General features: G+C 37.8%; 1 protein-coding gene across 1 annotated transcript; it reads right to left on the reverse strand.

Annotated features, from left to right (window-relative positions):
* Nucleotides 1–689: 689 nt before the first annotated feature.
* On the reverse strand, nucleotides 690–15,777 carry Spry3 (sprouty RTK signaling antagonist 3). Its single transcript, XM_015507564.2, has 2 exons — nucleotides 15,386–15,777; nucleotides 690–9,692 (listed from the first exon to the last, which is right to left on the reverse strand). The coding sequence occupies exon 2, from the start codon at nucleotides 9,583–9,585 to the stop codon at nucleotides 8,719–8,721; it is 867 nt and encodes a 288-aa protein (XP_015363050.1). The 5' UTR covers nucleotides 9,586–9,692; nucleotides 15,386–15,777; the 3' UTR covers nucleotides 690–8,718.
* Between the last annotated feature and the right edge of the window lie 5,052 nt (nucleotides 15,778–20,829).

The following is a 20,829-nucleotide window of genomic DNA, read 5'->3' on the forward strand; positions in this document are numbered from 1 at the left end:
TAGATTATGTCAGTTGTATTCATTTGAGTTACATATAAATTTAAACATTTTCCTAGTAATTAGAGAAATACAAATCAAAACTAAGATTCCATCTCACTCCAGTCAGAATGACAATTATCAAGAACAGAAGCAACAATAAATGTTGGTGAGGGTGTAGGGGAAATTGGAGGTCATACATTTTTGGTGGGACTGCAAATTGGTGCAAATATGGAAAGCAGTATGGAGATTCCTTAGAAAACTTGGGCTAGAACCACCATTTGACCCAGCTATCCCACCGCTCATTTTATACAATAATTGTTGGGTGTGGTTAGGGAAGAATAGAGGTATTTTGTGTTATACAGGGGGAGTAAAGGGAGGGGAGGGGGTATGGGAATAGGCAGAATATTAGAATGAATGAACATCATGAGCCTATATGCATATGATTACATGACTGGTATAATTCTACATCATGTAAAATAAGAAGAATGAGAAGTTATACTTCATTTATATATGATGTATCAAAATGCATTCTGACCTTATATACAAACAGCGATATGATAAATTGTGGTATATTAAAATTGTAATGCAAAAAAAGGAGAGCTCATGTATAATGGCATAATTTGGTGTGAACATACTTTATATACAGAGTTATGAAAAATTTTGCTGTGAATGGATAATCATGAATGTAATGCATTCCACTATTGTCATGTATGTAAGAAATAAATAAATAAAAGAAATATAGGTAATAAAAAAACTAAAAAAAAATGAAAAAAAAAAGAAATCCTGGATTCAACCCTAAACTGATAACAGTAATACAGATATCCCATTGCTTTTATATTTCTCTTGATCCATATCCCAGCAAAGGAAAGAAAAATATGATCTTGTCCTCAACTTAAAATTTTAATTGTCACTGAGACCAAATTCAGTTTAAAGACACATACAGCTGAAGCAGTAATTCAATCCTGATACATGTTATCAAGTAGACATGTCACTTAAATGATCATCTGTTCTACATCATAGTGAGTATAGGTGATAGTTGAGTACTGTACATTTCAATGTCACTGGAAGGATGGAGCTCTAATGTTTTCAGACAGAAAATATCATATTTGAGTTTGTGGCTTGCTTTGATCATGTCACATTGTGTTAAAAATCATTACTCAATAACTATGTACAACCACAACTTATCAATATATAATAAACCCTCTTAATATGTTAGAGACTCAGCTTCACATATATGTTACTTATTAATTCCTTCAAGTATAATATTTCTTGCAATTGAAAAATAAAACATGCTTCTGCTTCAATGATTTAAAAAAAAAACTCTAGGCTTTATTATGTTCATTTTACAGACAAGGAAAGCAGAAATCCAGACAAAGCATGGGGTAGAGAAAGAAGCAGCATAGTATCAAGATAAGAACTCTGATCTAGGTGTCCACAGACCTAGATTCTTATACTCCTTAGTCACTAACATACCATTTGGTTATGAATAAGTCACTTCCTCTCTCTGGGCCTATCTGCATTTATAGAATGAGTTGATTGGGCTTTCTCAAATCTGTTTGCATATTATAATCACCTGGGAGCCTTAAAAAATACATTCCTCAGCTCCACATCCAAAGATTCTGATTTAATTGGTCTCAGGATACTGTGATTTCCATAACACCACACTGACTCAGAAGAAATCAATCTAGGGAAAACCACAGTTCCAGTCTGGTATTTCTTACTGAAGGAGAAAAACCTTGTCATTTAGTATAAGATTTAAGTAATATGAAGCATGTCCTGGAAGGGAGTTTGATAGGAGAGAGCTCAAGTTTCCATATCTCCCTCCCTCTCTCTCTCCATCTCGCTTCCCCTTTCTCTCTCACATACACACACAATCATTCCAGCTGGAATGCTGTAGGAGTTTGAAAAATAAGAGTGCCGACATAAATGAAGGACAAAAAGAGTTCAAGGGTACCACTGAGTTAAGGAATCAGTAAAATATGTTTTAGATGAAAGAAGCAAACTGAGCTTTTTTCACATGTTTTATTTTCTTAACCTTTTTTTTCCTGCCTGGATTCAAAGATAGTATTATTTCCTACTACTTCCATCAACCATCAATATGGTTGATGCATTAAGATGGACCTGGGGCTTTTTCCTTGGAAGAAGCTTTCACCTCCATTGAAAGAGGACCATTTAAAAAGTTCACAGTTAAATTATTTAAGCCAACTAAACTCTGGTATTAGAACAATGAGTGTTCCGTTCCTTGGCTTCTTTTATTTTAGTGTCATCAGAGTGGTAAGATTTTAAAGGAAAGAATTCAAAGATGAACCCAGTGGAAAAGGGCCAAGGAAATCATTCTATATATTTAAGCCTTAGGACATGGGTATAAAATGACTCTTAAGGGTTCACATACGCTTCACCTCAACTTCATCACAGCAGGAAAACATACAGGTGGCTTATGTTACAGCTCTATATTAATAAAGCTAGAGTACTTGCCCGTGTGACCATGTATGTTTTTCTTCCTTATAACATGCAATAAAATGGATAGTCAGTTTTTAAAGTATTTGGGGGCTTCCAGATCCTTATCTTTTACCACCAGAGACATGACCATTTTCTGGTATACACAAAAGCATTTCCTGATTAGTTGAAGAATGATAACTTTTGGATTCTCTTCTTTTCCAGGAAACTAGCCAAAAAATACATCTAGAAGCAGACATATATAATTTCAATTATAATGACAACAAGATCCCTAACAAAAAGCAGTGTCATTCCTGGCCTTTGAGAGAAATAAAGCATCCTGGTCTGTGAAAGCAACTGGTAATATTATGATAATGTTTAGGGTCAAGATAGGAATACAGGCCTAGATTAGGATATAGGGATCAAGGATTTCAATCTTATAAACTTTATCAAACCTTAGGCCACAAATTCAAAAGTTATACTAATAACCACCTGTGATACTAATGACCACATGTGACACAGTCTAAATCTTCAGAGAAGATTGAGAATTTTTATTACATTCATAAATTTAAAAAAATGTCTAGTGAATTGCTGCAAAATTTTTTATCTGAGCAACTAGAAATTTGGAATTAGAATTAAAGGAGACAAAAAAGGCTATAACATTTCAAATTTGAAGTAGAAATGATCTGAAGCTTAATTTGACTGCATTATGTTTGACATCTCTACTACATATTGGAGTAGAGAAGTGAAATTGACAGTTGAGTGCATAAGTGGGGAGCTCAAGGGAGTAGTCAAAGATGGAGAAATAATTTGGAGAGTTATCACATGAATGGTACTCAAATATCAGATGTCCAGGAACCAATCCATGGGATAAGAAAAGGTGAGGGATATAAGTGGATCCAGCAAAGGAATGGGGAAGGAGCAGTCGTCAGTGAAGTAAGAGGAAAATCAGCAGAATGTAGTACTCTGAAGTCAAAGTTATGAAAGTGCTTTTAGTAGGACAGAGTGAACAACACTGTCAAATATTCCCAATGTGTCAGATATGATGAGGACTTGGAAGTAACCATTGGGTTTACTAAAGTGGATGTCATTGGAAAAGTTTTGCTATATCATTTTAGCAATAAGCAACCTATTCATTATTTACTCACAAAATTTTCAGAATTCTCTTACACTTATCTTTTCCTGCATAAAAAAACATGAATTAGGGCTGGGGATGTAGATCAAGTGGTAGCGCGCTCGCCTGGCATGCGTGTGGCCCGGGTTCGATCCTCAACACCACATACAAACAAAGATGTTGTGTCCACCGAAAACTAAAATAATAAGTATTTAAAAATTCTCTCTCTCTCTCTCTAAAAAAACCATGAATTATATCAGTGAAATGCATTCAGTATTTATATGACCTTAACCACAAATATGAAAACATATTGATGGCATATTTCTATCAACTAAATTCTTTGACTTTATGTAAGAATGGTCTATAGGACACAAGGAAGTATTTTGTATAAGAATAAAAGGAAGTATAACTCTCAGAATGTGTCTATGATGTCATAATTATTTGCTGAAATATTTTTAAAAGCCATTTGCTAAGGTTTGGAAAAATGTCCCCAAAGGCCCATGCATTAAAGGCTTGGTTGCTAGGCTGTGGTACTATTGGACTCCTGGGAGATGGTGAAACCTTGTGTGTGTGTACTGCTGGGGATCAAACCTAGGGCCTTGTGAATGCTACCCAAAGCTTCACCACTGAGCTACATACCCAGCCCTGGAATCTTTAAGAGGTGGGGCCTATTGGGAAGAAGTTAGGTCACTGGGGTAAGCCCATAAAAGGGATTTGGGGAGCCTGGGCCTTTCCTCTCTTTGTTTTCTGGTCACCATAAAGAAAGTAACCTTCTCCTACTATGACACAGTGCCTTGCAATTGGCCCGAAAGCAATAAGCCAACTGACTATGGACTGAAACCTCTGAAACTGTAATCCAAAATATCTTTCCTCATTTTAAGTTTTATCATCTCGGATATTTTGTTATAGTGATGCAAAGATGACTAACTTCCTGGTCAATCAATTGATTTCTTTATTTTAATGCTTCAAAATACTTGTTTAACTAATTTTTCCTGAATTTTTGACCAGCTTCCCCACTATTATGACAATTGAGCCTAAATTAACATATGTACACTCATGTGTATGTTATTTGAAGAGTTCAATAAGATAAACTACCTTTCCTATGAAGAAGACTAATGAGACTTTATGACTTCTTTAATTGAACTAGGGAATTAATTTTCATGTAGGAAAAACTCCTTCAAAGCAAGTCAGAGAACATTTCTATCACCACAAAATAACCCTATGGACTTTAAAGATGGTGGGTTGTCTCTAACTCACTTTAGAAGAATATGATTAAAGATGCAACAATCAGAGATGTAGTAGTTTCATCTGCCCTCTCATAAGAGATTGGAGAAGTTGGCTTGCTATGAAACAGACTGTAGCCAATTCAGTGACATTCTACTTTGATGTTTGCTCTCCTTCCTTCCTTAACTCACTACTCTTTTCCTCACTCCTGCTTTGCACATAAGCTTTTGTGTCAAGCTCTATTTTCTAAGAAACCTAGCTAACACATCTGAAAATAAGGAACTCTGGAATAAAGAAGTAATTTCACTCTAAGAAGTTTGTAATGCCACCATCTTGAGAAGCAAAGCAACTAATATATGTCTGTAGCTGTTGCTTAATTCCTAACATAGGAACACATTTATTCCAACTCCCAGGCTGCAGGTAGAGTTAGGGAAAGGATTATTCACCATTTGAAGTTTGTTACTTCAGCATGGCTTCAGCTGTGTTCCAGATTTCTACACATGACTATGGAGCATAGACTTTGGAATCAGACAGCCTAGGCTCAAATCTTACCTCTACCACTTATGGTTGTTGCCTTAGGCAAGTCACTTAACCTCTCTGTGCTTCAGTTTGTCATCAGAAAAGTAGTGAATGGAATAGTGCCTATGTGTAGAGTTATTGTGAGGATTGAATGCAATAATTTAGGTAATATGCTAAAAGTAGTGCTTAACACACAGTAAGCACTAAGTGTTCGGTATATTATGGCTATTGTGATGGGCTGGAACCAAAGGAAAACTCTTGGCTATTGCCACATGAAATGTATCCAGGGACCTATATGTGGAAAGCAGTAGGGTTTAGGAGGTAACAGATGACTTAGTTGCAAAAAAATGCCAAGCAGGAAACACCTTCTAAATATTCCTGTTTATACAGTGCATGACACAAAGTAGAAAAATAATGAAAACAGAGACACTCTGCAGGATTTATAGTTCTTTTGTATATATTTTAAATATACATGTGCAATACATTAAAATATATAGAGATGTGTGAATATATATTTACATATATGTGTGTGTATATATATATATATGTATGTATGTATGTGTATATATATATATATATATATATATATAATCACAGAAGGGATACATATGCACACTCACTCATACGTCCATGCGCATACCCCAACAGGACCCATCTATACGTAAATCAGATGCAGTCCATATCAGGCCAACTTGGACACAAGTGAAAGCCCTGACTCAGCAGCAGATTGAAGACTGCAACTGCATTTGAGTAACCCTTCAGTTTCTTCCACCAAGTGTAAGGCCATTTAGAAATACACTGAGAAGGGCTTTTCTGGGTATATGGCAGAGCCCAGGGCCCCTCTGGCAGTGCACAATTTGCCTGAGTAAGGACTGCAGGGTTGGGATATCAAGGAGCTATCAAGAAGAGACTTGTGTTATTTTGGGCCCTGAAACTGATAAGCAAACATCCATAGAATAACTTTAGCTCCAGAACAATGCACTAGTGTCAGAAACATCTTAGATATCTGAGCTCTAAGCAAATTTCAAGCAGAAGCAGAAAGAAGTGTGTTGCTACTCATCTCCATCCAGCTTGGCCCAGAGAACTGGGCACAGCTTTTAGGGGTAGATAAGTTTGAAGTACAATCAGGCAGACTTGTAAGACAAAAATGTCACTTAAAATCAAAAGAATCTAAAAAGCAAACAAAGGGGTTATAGATATTGGTTTAGATTTATAAATGTTTCAAGAAGCCTAATCTTATATATGGCACCATTTGCAGCAGTATCATTAACATTATTAATAATCATCATAACATATTCATATATACAAAAATAGAGCAAAGCAATTCTAGAAGAGGAGGTGTAAGTGAACGTGTAGGACAGTGTGCAATCCAAATGTCATTATGCTTCAGAACAATTCTGAACTAATACGGACTAAGTGGCACATATTTCTGTAGTATATGTCCAACAAAGGGACATGGATGTCTCCTCCTTTCCTGTGTATGACTATACACTTCTCACCTCTCCACCCTGCAAAACACATCCATGCACACTTTAAAAGAGATGATATATAAAGTTAGAGTCTGGAAGTCTTAAACGAAGTTGGAGCACCTTGATTTCAAGCAAGTGCCCTCAATCTCTGAATACCTTGATGAATTTTGGATTCACTTACAGAGGGAAACTAATTCTTGTGTCTTTCAGCAGTAGTCTTTAGGAGCCTGCCAGCATCACTGCATCCTTTTCCCATTGAAAGGGGTTCATAGCACAGGCTCTCTGTAAGTCACTTCTCTGCATTATACATCTTTCATCTCAGTTTTTCAGTTGCTGAAATCTAGGTTCTCAGACAGCTGCCATTGCAGACAAAGCCAGGAGCGAGCACAGTGTGTACAGCAAAGAGTAGATGCAATGGCGAAGATACAGCTTGGTTAGGGCTTCTTTAAGCTTTTTCTTTTCCACACTTGAGTTTCTACAAGGTGACAGAGCCAAAGGTGATGTCCACTGGGGGAAGCCTCAACACTTGATAGTTAATTAACTACTCACTATGCACTGCAGAAAGACCACCATACTAACTTGGCATGGTTCCTGAAAAGTAATTGGAAGGGAATGGCTTTCTGTCATTGTTAGTCCTAGGAAAAAATCACATGACTCATTTGTGGTGCAGGGGAGAAAATATTGAACTAGAAGTCAAAAGGCCAATATTCCAGTCCTAATTTGGCTATCAGTTCAGTGTGTGGCCTTGGGCAAGTCCCTTCCTATTTCCAGGCCTCAGTTTTCCCATCTGTAAAATAAGGGCATTGAACTACATTAACAGTTAAGATTCCTTCCAGCTCTAAAGTTTTATGACTTTTTATGTCCATTATTAAGGCCTGAGCCATGCAGTCTCAGGGCAGTTAGCTTCTAAGAGAGAAATACCTCTGTAATATCCTTTGCTTTGTTCATTTAGCTATAAAGCACGTCTGCCTTTGGCACTTGGGTCAGACATACAAAGTTATGAGCATCCTGATTTACTATCCTACTCAGCATGCTAATGGTATCTGTCAGCACTATAAGTTGATTACTGGGAAAGGGAGAAAAACTCCAATTAATTAAATCTGGAAATGTAAGATAACCTAATATGCTCACAAACAGGTGAGTATGGTTGTGAGTGCACACACATTGGGATACAGACTATTGCTAGTGATCAGTTCATTACAGTAATCCATGTCCCTTAATAAAAATTAGTAAATAGTATAGCATAGCAAAGTTTGGCGTCTAAGGAAACACCTATGGAAAAACAGCACTTTTGGACATGTTAGAAAGAGAAAGGAGGAATAGGCAGAGACAGAGAGATGTAGATTAAATATGGCGAAAATACAGGCAAAGAAAGGATTAGTTTGAAAGAGGGAAAAGGGGAGGAGAAAGGAGTAAAATAAAAGCAAAGAGGCTGAGAATGAAGGAGAAAGGAAAAGGGAAAAAAGAGGAGACAGGGAGATAGAGAGGAATAGAGAAGGGCAGTAAATAGGGAGATGGGGTCATATTCCCTGGAAGGTTGAACACTGTTCCACATGTACTTGTGAAAACCATCTTAGAAGAAAGCTTCCAAAGGCACTGTGGAAAGCAGAGTGACAATCAGAGCCTGCATCGAGAGGCATTACATTGGGGAGCCCCTAAACCTCCACGTTGCTGGCTCTGTCAGTCCTCAGTGGTCCAAACCTCATGCCTGTGAATCACCTGAATTTGCCATGACAGCCACAAGGGCTGAGTTGGCAGGGTGTAAAAAGGCTGAAGAGCAGTGAGACTGATACTGTGAAAAGAACAAGGCATCCTGCACCAGGATGTACTTTGCCATTCCCCTGATGCTGCAGGAACAAAAGAGGTGAAGCCCTAACTTTGGCTAGTTTATTACTCCTTCTCCTCTCCAAAGATGAGGCCTATGCTTTACTGATGGGAGATAGAAGGAGAAAGCTCTGGATCCATATTGTGAGAAGGTCATACAGACTTTTCCTGGGCCTTGGGGAAAGGTGCACTACCAGAAGAGATTTTTCTGCACACAGTGTTGGTGTGCCTCTTACAGCGGCAGCCTGGTCTCCGAAGATTATCATAGCCCTGCTGGCACAGATGGAGGCATCCACGGGTAGGCAGGTAGCAGCACAGGCAGGGTAGGAAGAGGGAGATGAGGCTCATGGCTGCCCAGCGGACGAAGCAAGAACTAGGCCCACAGGAGCAGGGTTCATCAGCGCAGTTGTCTTCATCATCAGTGGAGCAGTGGTAGAAGAGGCCCTTGACACAGCACAGGCAAGTGCCATAATCAAGGAGGCTCTCAGCAGAGCAAAGGCAACGCTGGTTGCACAGCCAGCAGGAGGGAAGAGGGCGAGCAGCTGTACAGGGGACACACTTGCAGCGCCCACACTCCTCGCAGATGAAGAGGTGCTCACTATGATGCCCTATAGATTGCTCAGCTCCTCCCTTCAGAGCACCATCCGCCTTTGGGTAGGCCCCTGCTCCAGGCTGGGTTCGGATGATGGACTGGCCTGAAGGTGAGGGCGTAATGCTGGCCAAGAGCCTTTGATCAGAGGCAGTGGTGCTGTGGGACATCGAGCTGGCAATGCTAGATTGGCTCAGATGTTGAGGCAAGGGCTGCAATTGATGGCACTGGCTGAGACTGCGGGGTAGAGCAGTAGGCATGGTAGCCAGGGACCAATCAGATTTGTGCGTTTGCACGATAAGGGAAGGACTGGAGAGGGCCTGTTTACAGGGGGCTGGAGGCCGTTCCACATAATCATTGCTAGCATGAGTAGAGCGCAGCTGTTCAATAGGCAGAATTTGTTGGAAATCATCTATCACTGTGGCATCCATTTTGCCTTGATTTTTTGAGCTCTGAGTGGTTTTGGGTCAGAGTGGCACTTATGGTGATAAAGAGGAGCCCTTGTAGTTACATGGACCTCAGGGTACATCAGAAAATCCTAGGAGAGAAGGAATAGAAACAGTAAATGAGAACACACAGGCATGTATTTCTGTAGGGAACCAACAAAGGTCAGGCCTTATCACCAATACTATGTTCAATCACTTAATGATAGGCATGCTACATATACCTTTATTGTGTAATCAACAACATCTACTTCTTTACAGACAAATCTAGTCATCCCATTCAGCCTATAAAGTGGTTTGGGAGCAAATATTGTATCATTGATTATTTTTGTATTTCATTATATGACTAAGTTCACAGGAGCAGCTAGCTCATTCAGGAGTTTGCTAACAGAAATATGAGCCCTGAGCATCAGAATTCTAATAATAATGGAACAAAATGTTAAATGCAAAGTCTACTTCCTAAAGCAATTCTGAAGCAAAAGAAAAAGCATCCAAAATCTCCCATGGGAAGTTGCCTATATGTGTATGTATCCAATTAAAATTCTCCTTTTAGTGCATTTTATGACAAGTAGAAATAAACAGATGAGAAAGGACACTGATTGATTTGATGAATATAGGCAAGCAAGCAAGATGCAATAATGGTAGAACTATGACAGAGACACAAGGGCAGGAATTATGCTGTCAGTAGACTAATAGGAAAAACACCTTCTCATTACCTTACAGACTGCTTTAACTTACTGAGGAGGCAATTCTTTTTAAATGGCACAGCAGATCCATAATGAAACATTTTCATATAGATGGGAATAACAAGGGGTGGGAGAACTGTAGAAGCAAGCCTTGAATGATTTCAAATATCACCTGTAGTTGTGACTATCACAACCTTGAGTTGACTCCATTTTGTTGGCATTTCCCAAGCATATTCTGCTTGGACTGCTTTTTTCTACCTTATACCAAAAACTGGATTTCTAAAAGATCATCAATGTTCTTACATAATGTTTAATACAAGTTGAATATCTAGAAAACATATGCTTATATCTTCATAGTATCACAAACAGTTATATAGTCATTCTCTTAAAGGATTTTTATGAAGCTTAGAACTAATAATGATAAGCATGAGGAGAGTATTGAACAAATAGGAGACAGGGACTGGGGGTATAGCTCGAAAGTAAAGCACTTGCCTAGCATACATGAGATCCTGAGTTCCATTCCCACCACTGCGAAGAAAAAGAAGGAGAAGGAGAAGGAGAAGGACAAGGTCAAGGACAAGGACAAGGAGAAGGAGAAAAGAAAAGAAAAAGGAGAGAGAGAGAAAAAAAAGAGAAAGACTGCTATATCATACCACCTAGTTGACTGAACAGCCTAAAAGAAATAAACAAGGACACCTAAACGCCAATCCAAGAAGACAACATGGAAACATCAGGACTTAAGAAACACTAGCATGAATAAAGTATATATTTGAAATCCATTAGATTTCAGGCTTCCTCAAAATAGATTGATTACTCATACCACTATATGGGATGGAGAGTTTGGATGAGTAATAGAAACGAACAAGAGAGAGAGGATTGTGCCTACTTAGGTTTCTGTAAGCAAGCAAACATGACAATGAAATGGGCCTAAAGCTCAGGAACAAAAAAAATAATGGTGTGGTTCATAAAGGAGTCAGTTGCTAATAATGACCAGACTTAGGTGACTTTCGAGGCTATATCCTCATGCAAACCTGATTAACTGGATTTTCATGTATTAATTTTTTGAAAAGACAATTCAAATTGATTAAAAATAACTTTTTGGCCCATCACATCAAAGAACTAGTCTCACAAAAATTTTACTTAGAGCTAGTTGCTTTGGTGTTAAATAAACACAATACAAAAGAATGTAGATAAACACTATGGAAACTCTAAGACTCAAATGTCTATGTTGCCTTTGTCAAATCACTTGTTTTCTTTGGGCCCCTGCTTCACAATCTATGTAATCATAGGGGTAAACTAGCTGATCTCCTAGGATCCTACCCCATCATGTGAGGCAATTTGATAAAATAATTCCTTTCATTCATACCTTTTACATCTTCAAGTCCTTGAGGGTATGTTGGACAATGTGTCCTTGTATATTTGGGCAATTACAAAGCAAAAATATATGTCCCCCTGATTTACATACACTCAAAGACCCCTGCAACCTCCTACCCCTACCTTTGCTATATCTTTATAGATTCATTGACTTAGCATTGGAAAGGAATAGAACATTTTAATTTGGACAACCAAATAAACAAGGACACACTTTTCAGTATATATATACACATTTACATATACTTGTAGGGTATATGTGGACATAGGAGCATAAGACTATAACTCTTTTGGAAAACTGTAAGAAATGGGTTTATGTCCCATTCATCAGCTAAAGAATGTGTGGCATCCTTCAAGTCCTTTACACTAAAAGCTCAGTAACATACATGCTGAATGCAGTTTAGACTCATTGATTTATCAAAGGAAGCTAGACTGAACACATATTGGAAATTTCAAGAAGCAAAGATTCAAAGGAAGGTATATAAGGTCTCAAAATTACAGGAGATATTGTGATATTCCAAATATGGGATTTCAGGGATGTCACTAGAGACATGTCCAGAAGGTTGAAAGCTAAGCTTGGAAGAATCTAGGTCATAATACAAATGACTCAGAACCAATAATGAGAACCATGTTCAAAGGGGATTCTGTCTGAGGAACAGAAGGGTAGATAGTGTTTAGGTTAAAATGGTATCCTAGAGTATAGATATTAGACTTCTGCAAGACTATGGAGTTAAGAGGATTGGTTTGATTATTAAAGAAAGTTGTGGGCATCAGTCTGGGATGATGAGGTACTGTCTTGCTTTCAGGTAAGGGGACTGACAGATTAGATTTATTAGAATGGACTCTGAGATCCAGTGCAAAAGATCTGCAATACAGTGTGCAGTAGGGCCTGGTAAAAAGAGGATGTTGAGTAGGATTTTTTAAAAAAGGATTGGATGTCAATAAATTCTTTGCAATTCTAGATCTGCTGAATCTGATCTAACAGGAATGAATTGAATTAGATACATACTATAGCCAAAGGTAAGATGGAAAAAAATATTGAGAAATGAATGGCAAGAGACTGCTGCAGCACACAGACTAGATGAAAAACTACGACTGCATGCATGTTTATGATTCAGAAATTCACTCATTAAACAGCCATTCATTGTGAGCAGCAACAGTTAAGAAACTGTGCTGTTAGTCAATTCCATATTATATTAAATCAGAGAGAGAATTACATATCCCATATTACTAAATAGGAGTCAAAGTGATTACAAGTTTTGGCTGCAGATTGATGGGATCTAGTGATTTTTGTCACGTACTACCTCTGCAGTAATGAATGATGCATTGTAATCCCACTCCCATCTCAGTCTCTCTGGCCAGGTGCTCATAGCTTTCTCAACAGTTTTTCCTGTAGCCCTGAAATTTGCTATGTTCAACCTAAATAGTGATTTCTTTTCTTATGCCAATTTAGGGACTAGAAAGCTAAATCCATTCAAGAAATGCTAATCTTTGTTAATGTAAATAAAAAGTATTTTCTCCATGGAACCTAACGTCTGCCATGTTGAAACTAAAGTTGAAAACTTTCCTATTTAAAGCTCTTCTATATTAACACCTTAAGCCAGTTCTGATTTCTATGATAAATCCTTTCTGATACAATATGACTCAATGTTCATTTCAATGAAGAGGGAGGAAGAGAAAAAGGAGGGCCTGGCTCCTGTTTTCTCCCACTCTTGTGGGTTCAATGCTGCTTTTTACCTTACTGTATAACGGCTCTGGGGTGTGTTGATTTTTTTTTTCTGTACTCTGCTCTTTTATACACTCGTTCTCAGAATAACTGAAAGCAAACATAGGGAGAATTTCTGCTATGGCTTTATATGTTTTCCTAGTTATGCTGTTCCAAAGTCTGCTCTCTAAAAATCTCTGTCTGTGCAAAAGCATTTGCATCTGTATCAAAGCACATCCCCCTTACAAATACCAAGTTGTATATAGTTTACATTACTAACCCCTCTGCCACTGACTGGGCCTCCCTCCTACCGCATACATCTTGCTGGAATTGCCAGGTTCTCACCACATTTAACTCTTAACTTGTCACTTTGCTACCCTAGTCCTATTCATTAATTTAATAGTTTCATTAAGACTTATAGCAGTTTATTTCAAACCAAGGAGTCTTGAAGTTTTAATACCTTGCATTATTAAAGCTGTTTTAGTGATGAATGATACAGGGAACATTGTTATGTCAAATGAATTCACATTCTTCTAATCCTGAGGAAAATGATAAGCTAGTTATTCATTTAAGAAGCTGGAATCTTCTCTTTAAGCCTCAAATCATTTTATAAGACACAAGAAACCTAAGTTCTAGTCCTAATGCTATCTTTACTATGTGACTGTAGGCAAGTGACCTCTGTTCCAGGCCTCAGTTTCGTCAAGATGAAAGGGTATGAAAGAAATGTTTTCCTTTCTTGTTCCAGTGCTCTAAATTTTGTGCTGGGTTTGTTGGATGCATATCTCAGTCTGAAAGGTCTTTCATGATCCTTTCTTTAGATACTTTACTTCCTCACTATTCAACTCCTCAACTCTGAATAAACACCTCCAAATCCAAGTCACTCAGATCATTATCTAGACTGTTTCATAGCAAAAGAGACCTAACATAAAGAAACAAAATATACTATTACAATAAAGTCTTAGTATATGTTTGTTTAGAGTCCAAGAGAACAAGTGGGATACTTTATTATGGATAAACTGCCAACCTTTGCCTTATTTGTATTTATGTATGTAACTGCCTTGTTAGGAATATGATTTAACACCTGGTATATCCAAATTAATGTAATAGCACATTATGTTACAGCAACGTTTTAATACACCCAGAAAAGCAACAACAGTTTGCACTTCAAAATAGATTTTCAGTTTAAGAGTTCAAGGTCTGTTTTCTGTTCATTCAACTTGCTTTGCTGCATTAGAGTTAGTGATAATTATAATTAGATGTGTGGAAGAGAGTGGATGCTGTAAACCATTGCCTTGGGTCCTATTAAATGTCTATTGGCTAACTAGACATGCTCACAGGTTCTCACTTTGAACAAATTTTCATATGTCACACAGAGACACGTGCACACATACACAGGCATAGATCCAGAGATTTCTAAAGCATTTCTCTTGACTCAATGTAAGTGGGGGGGTTATGCCGTGTCAGCTTGCGCCATTTCTACCCAGGGCAAGGTGATGTGATGAAATCTGAACGATGCACAGCTCAGACTTGTGAGCCAATAGCAGACTAGCCCCACGCTGACAGGATGCCTGCTGGGCAGCCAGACTGGCCTCAGCAAGGGCTCTTCCTACGACCTCAGCTTGGGTGGTTAGGCTGTGCTATGAGGGGCTTAGGTAAGCACCAAAATGCATTTAAAGGTGAACAGGCTGGATATTAAATTGACATTTGGCTAAAAATGGGATCATTTTGAAGTCTTGTTTTGATTTATAAATTTCCAATACAGATAATTTTCTATAAAAGCTGATTCATTTAAATTTCATTTAAAAGGTTTTCGTTTTATTTTACCCACGCGCTTGCGCGCGCGCACACACCACACACACACAGACACGCGCGCTTGCGCGCGCGCGCGCGCACACACACACACCACAGACACACACACACACACACACACACACACACACAGTACAGGATGGCTGGAATGAATGGCAATCTGTGCATTGCATAGAAAGAATTATGAAGTCTTTAAGAGCTAATCTCTGTATCTTACCTTGAAAAAAGGGTTTATCCATGCTGAGAAAAGCAGAATAACTAATGCTCCATTTGGCTCAAAGGACCGAGTCCTCTCCTGAGTCTTTAGGTTTCTCCACCTCTCTTCGGAAAGTCTGAATGAAAACTCCTTTACTGGCAGTGAAGCCAGAAACAGAGATAGTTCTGTCTTGGTCTTTCCGACACAGCAGAAAAAACAGAGAAAGGAAAAAAATAAAAATTAAAACCGAGTTAGGAGTGAGACTCAGACCTGTAGTGGCAGATACTTTGTAGAGATTTTACATGCTGATCTAAATCTCGATGCACGTATTCCCCAAAGAAAGCTCAGCAGGGTAAGTTGTTCACCTCCTCCTCCTCTTTCTCCTCCTCCTCTTCTTTCTCCTCCTCCTTCTCCTTTTTCTCCTCCTCCCCCTCCTCCTCCGCCTCTTTCTCCTCCCCCTTCTCCTCCTCCTCCTGTTTCTTTACCCCCTCCTCCTCCAGTATTTTCCTTCCCCTCCTCTTCCCCTCCCCCTTCCCTCCTCCCCTTCCTTCTTCTTAACCTCCTCCCCCCACTTCTCTTTTGCCCCCGCCTCCACCTCCGCCTTGTTCCCCTCCAATCTGTCAGATGAACTGAAGCAGCAGAAACTGCAGTTGTAGGCATAGGATATCTCAACAGAGCAATAGACACCGCTAGCATGTGATTATTTATATAGTTCATGGTGTGTTGGTATATAATCTGCAGGGGGAGGGGTGGGGGATGAAGTAGCACTGTGTTCAGCTCAGCTAGCAGACTGTTTTGTGAATGTAGATGATTTCTGGAGGTCTTGTGAATGGGTTGTAGAGGAGGATGGGAAGGGATTTATTGCTCCTTGTTATAATTTCTCTCTCCCCCACTCTCTGTGTCGTTTGCTTTCCCGGAGCTGTAGCTCTTAATGCTTGGCTAAGTGGCGTCATCCAGTTGAAATTGAATCGACCCATTAAAACTCCCCATAGGAATCTCTGTATCCGGTCCCTGGGTAATGACTGAAACAAAATTTAAAGGAGAGAGGGGGTGGGGTGGAGAGTAGCAATTTTAAGGAGGCCTTATTTAAATATCTCTGCCAATCACAGCCCTACCAAGCCACTCAGCCCTTGCTGAGTGATTGCAAGCTTCAATCAGATAAAGAGAAGGAGCTTCTCCTTTGTTTAAGGGTTTCTCCCACCTCTTTTCCTCATTCATTCCCACTTTTTCAGCCCTAATGATTATCCATCCATCATTCACTGGGAAACCATTACCCAGCCTTTAGTATGTCATACATTCGACAACAAATATTTATCGAGTGCCTTCCTTTGTGCCAGGTGTTGTGGGTCCCTGCCTTCATGGAGCCTCCTTGAGACTGCCAGGGTTCTGAAGATAAAGCAGTCTTAATTTACTCTTAGAGCTAAGGACAAAGCTTTCTGTAAATTACACTCAGTCCACTATTTAATTCAATTTGGAGGGGTCCTCCTTCTGGGCATCCAGACAGAAGTACTTGGATAAAAGCAATTCTCATATTTAAAATAAATGAGGTCTGATTTCAAATCCTGTTCGATGGACAAATGGCAGAAGCTTGGCCATCAACATTCTTAGGATGCTTTAGTTACCCTATCTATAAAATTGAGATGGTAAATGGTGACAGTTCACAGTAAAACAAACTTGTGAGGCAAGAAACTGAGATTCTTAATCTTACTCTAACTCCTTGTGTGACCTTTGCAGTTTACTTGTCCTCTAGAGATTCAATTTCTACATTAACATGAGAGGATCTGATTAGGTAATTGCTTAGGTCTCTTCTAGCCTTGACATTCTATTATTTACACCCTCTCAGGGGTGTTAAAAAGGACAAAAAAGCATAAGGTTTTAAAAATATGTTTTTGCATGGATCTGCATGTGCTCTATGTTCAAGATATCCCAAACTGTTCTGTTGATATGTATGTGTGTGTTGTGTGATGTATGTGTGTTTTCTAAGGAAATCCAGATCTATTTTCCCAATAAGAATTCCCAGTCAAGAAATTTTGCTATTTAAATTATTCTCTTATGTGGGCTCAAACATCTTTCTTATACTTGAGTTTGTACAGATTATGAAAACCATTAAAGCTGAATTGTTGGTTCATCTGAAGAAGAGAACAGATTACTGATGTATTTGTTCTCCCACTTATTGAATAAATATTTATGGCACATCAATTATGTGCCATAAATATTAGTTATGTACTACTAACTATATTAGTTAGTAGTTATGTACTACTAACTATATTCAGGTCAAACAGATCAGGGTTCATATTTTTGCTCTTTAATTTATGAGCTCTCTGACTTCGAGCAATTCAATTCACCTCTCTGAGCCTATAGATTGAAAAAAGTTCTTGCATTTAGAAGTTTTATCATGGTGCCTACTATATAGCAAATACCTAGTGAATAGTAATGATGAATGTTAGGAAATCGTTCTTGCTCTAATGTAGTCCATGATGACTTCAGTTTGAACTTCTTTCATTTTTAACAATTACAGCTTTAAATATGAACAGATTGGGTTGCCTAATTCTTTTCCCTCCTTTATTCTGTGAGCCTATATTAAGATAACAAATTATTCAATCTTATCACCTCTTAGGATGATACACATGACAAAAAATAATTATATTGATGGCCATTCATTCATTCAACAATGCCTACTATGAAATAATATCTAAGTGCTGGTAATTCAACACCTAAATTTCCTGCTCTCCAGGAGTTGACATTTAATTTGGTAGGGAGACCAAATTTATTCTATGTCAGATATTGTTCTAAGAATTCTATATATTTTAACTTATTTAATTCTGATAACAATCCTATGAGGTGTATTTATAAATTGCAGTGGTTTTACAAGTGAGAAACAAAAACCCAAAGAGATTAAGTAACTTGTCCAAGGTTACATAGCTGGTGATTTGCAGATTTGGAATTTATCCTAGTCCAACTCACTCCAGAGCATGTATTTTTAACCATTACACCACAGTATCCAAACAATTGGACAACCCCTTCAAGGATTTTTTCCTATAACACTCCAAACTATTTGGTATCTGCTATGGTTGGAAGATTTGTCTCTCTCAAATTCCTATGTTGAAAACCAATCACCAACATGATGGTATTAGGAATAGGGCCTTTGAGGTGATTAAATCATGAGGGTGGAACCCTTAAACAAGAGGCTTCAGAGACCGCCTTACCCCTTCCACCATGTAAGGACTCAGCAAGAAGGTACCATCTATGAATCAGAAAACAACCTCACCAGAAACTACCAATGCCTTCATCTTCATCCCAACCTCCAGAATTGTTATAATAATGATAATGATAAATTATAATAATTATAATAAATCTATACAAAATACATAATTATAACAAATAAACTCTGTTATTTATAGATTACTTAGTCTAAGATCAAAGGTTACCTAGTTAATTAAGCCTAAACAATGACAAAATCCCTGAACAGTTCATATTGTTGTACACTCCTTTGTCTTTGAATATCTGATCAGTCTTCCCAAAACACATCCCTAACTTATATCCTTTAGGCCTAGGTGTAGAATCACTCACTATAGGAAAAATCTGTACAAAAAATCTCTTTCTCCAAAAGACCAGTTTAGGTAAATGTCTTCTTCTCTGTTCTCCAGTGGCCTCCTTGTACTTAACACTATCATAAACTTGTTTTACAAATTCATTAGATTTGCTTAACACTGCATTTCAAGACATTTATTTTCTTGTCTCCTTAGTTAATGGTGTACTTTTCAGAAAACATGTTTTGACAAATTCATTGAGTTGTTCAAGATCATACAGCTAATTATTGATAGTATGGGGCCTAGAAGCAAACACAGATCCCCTGTCTCCCAATCCAGTCCCTTCTTTGTTTTTATAGGATACCTTGCTGGCATTAATTCAGTACCAACTGAATTTGCTGATATTGTCTCAGCATAGGTCAACCCATATACTTCTGTAAGCCAATAATTTCCAAAAAATAAATAAGTATTCTTTTTTAAAAATATTTTTTGGTCGTAGATGGACACAATATCTTTATTTTATTTATTTTTATGTGGTGCTGAAGATTGAACCCAGTGCCTCACACGTGCCAGGTGAGTGCTCTACCGCTGAGCCACAACCCCAGCCCCTAAATAAGTAATTTTAAAGGACACTAGAAGAATCACTCTTCTCTCCAAATATTTTCCTTACTACTCTGTGTAGAAATTTATGGTTTATGTTTTTGTAATGAATTAAACACATCTTTTTACACTTTATAACAACTGGTTGTTCAGGTCATTTTTTAAAATATATTTTTTAGTTATAGATGGACACAATACCTTTGTTTTATTTACTTATTTATTTTTATGTGGTGTTGAGGATTGAACCCAGTACCTCACACATGCCAGATGAGTGCTCTACCACTGAGCCACAACCCCAGCCCTGTTCAGATCAATTTTGATATAACAGTTAACTAAAAGACATTCTGAAACAAGGAAGAGTATATCTAACAGTATATTGAATGAAAAAAATAGGAAATGGGGAAGAGTGTTGTAGGAATCACAAATATAGAAATAAATTAGGTAGTCAAGGAAGGTTTCACAGAGAATTAGAAAATGGGCAGAAAATGATAAACATATAATTCAAATTAAGGGTACATGTGGAAAGTCAGATTAGTAGCAACATGCATAGAGTCTAAGAAGAATGAAACATTCAAAATATCTTGTATAAGAGGTAATTTGAATGACAGGCAAAGTAATTTAGATTTAGTGCTCTAGGAATTAGAAATAAATATTTAAATGAAATAATAAAGTATGAAAATAAACTACATTTAATAAAGACACATTGGGCATGATATATTGGAATGGGGAGATACTTGAGTTAGGTCAGCCAATTTAGAATACTTGAAACAGGAAATGATAAGGGCTAAGTTTGGGGACTGAAAGAAGAGATGTAAAGATGAGATATTTTCTGTTGAATATGGCAATGGCAATGATGCCATTACGATATCTAGAACTTGGAAAGCAAAGATCAGTTTGAATGAATAAATATGTAATATTAGGGTTGGAAGCGCTTTGTGGGCTATATTATCAAATCTCCATTATAAAATTCTATTCACAGTCCTAAGGTAGCTCTTTATCCTGATTTCTCTTTTACACTAAGCTATAGAATCTTATTCAGTCTTTTTATTGGTTCTTTTTAGTTATACATGACAGTAGAATCCATTTTGACATAATTATACAAGCATGGAATATATATTATTCTAATTCAGACCCCAGTATTTTCTCTCTAATATTTTTCATTGTCTCATCATCCACACCCCTGAAATCTTATCTAGTTACACTTCTTTTATGGTATTCATCACTTTCTAATTTACACTGTAGTTAACTTATGTATATATCTTGTCTTTCCAAACAGAATTACTCAAAGATCCATATATGTGCCCCACCAGTACTTTTACTCTGACTTTCATATCA

Source organism: Marmota marmota, unplaced genomic scaffold (assembly GCF_001458135.2).
Source record: "Marmota marmota marmota unplaced genomic scaffold, marMar, whole genome shotgun sequence".
In the NCBI taxonomy this organism is placed as follows: Eukaryota; Metazoa; Chordata; class Mammalia; order Rodentia; family Sciuridae; genus Marmota; species Marmota marmota.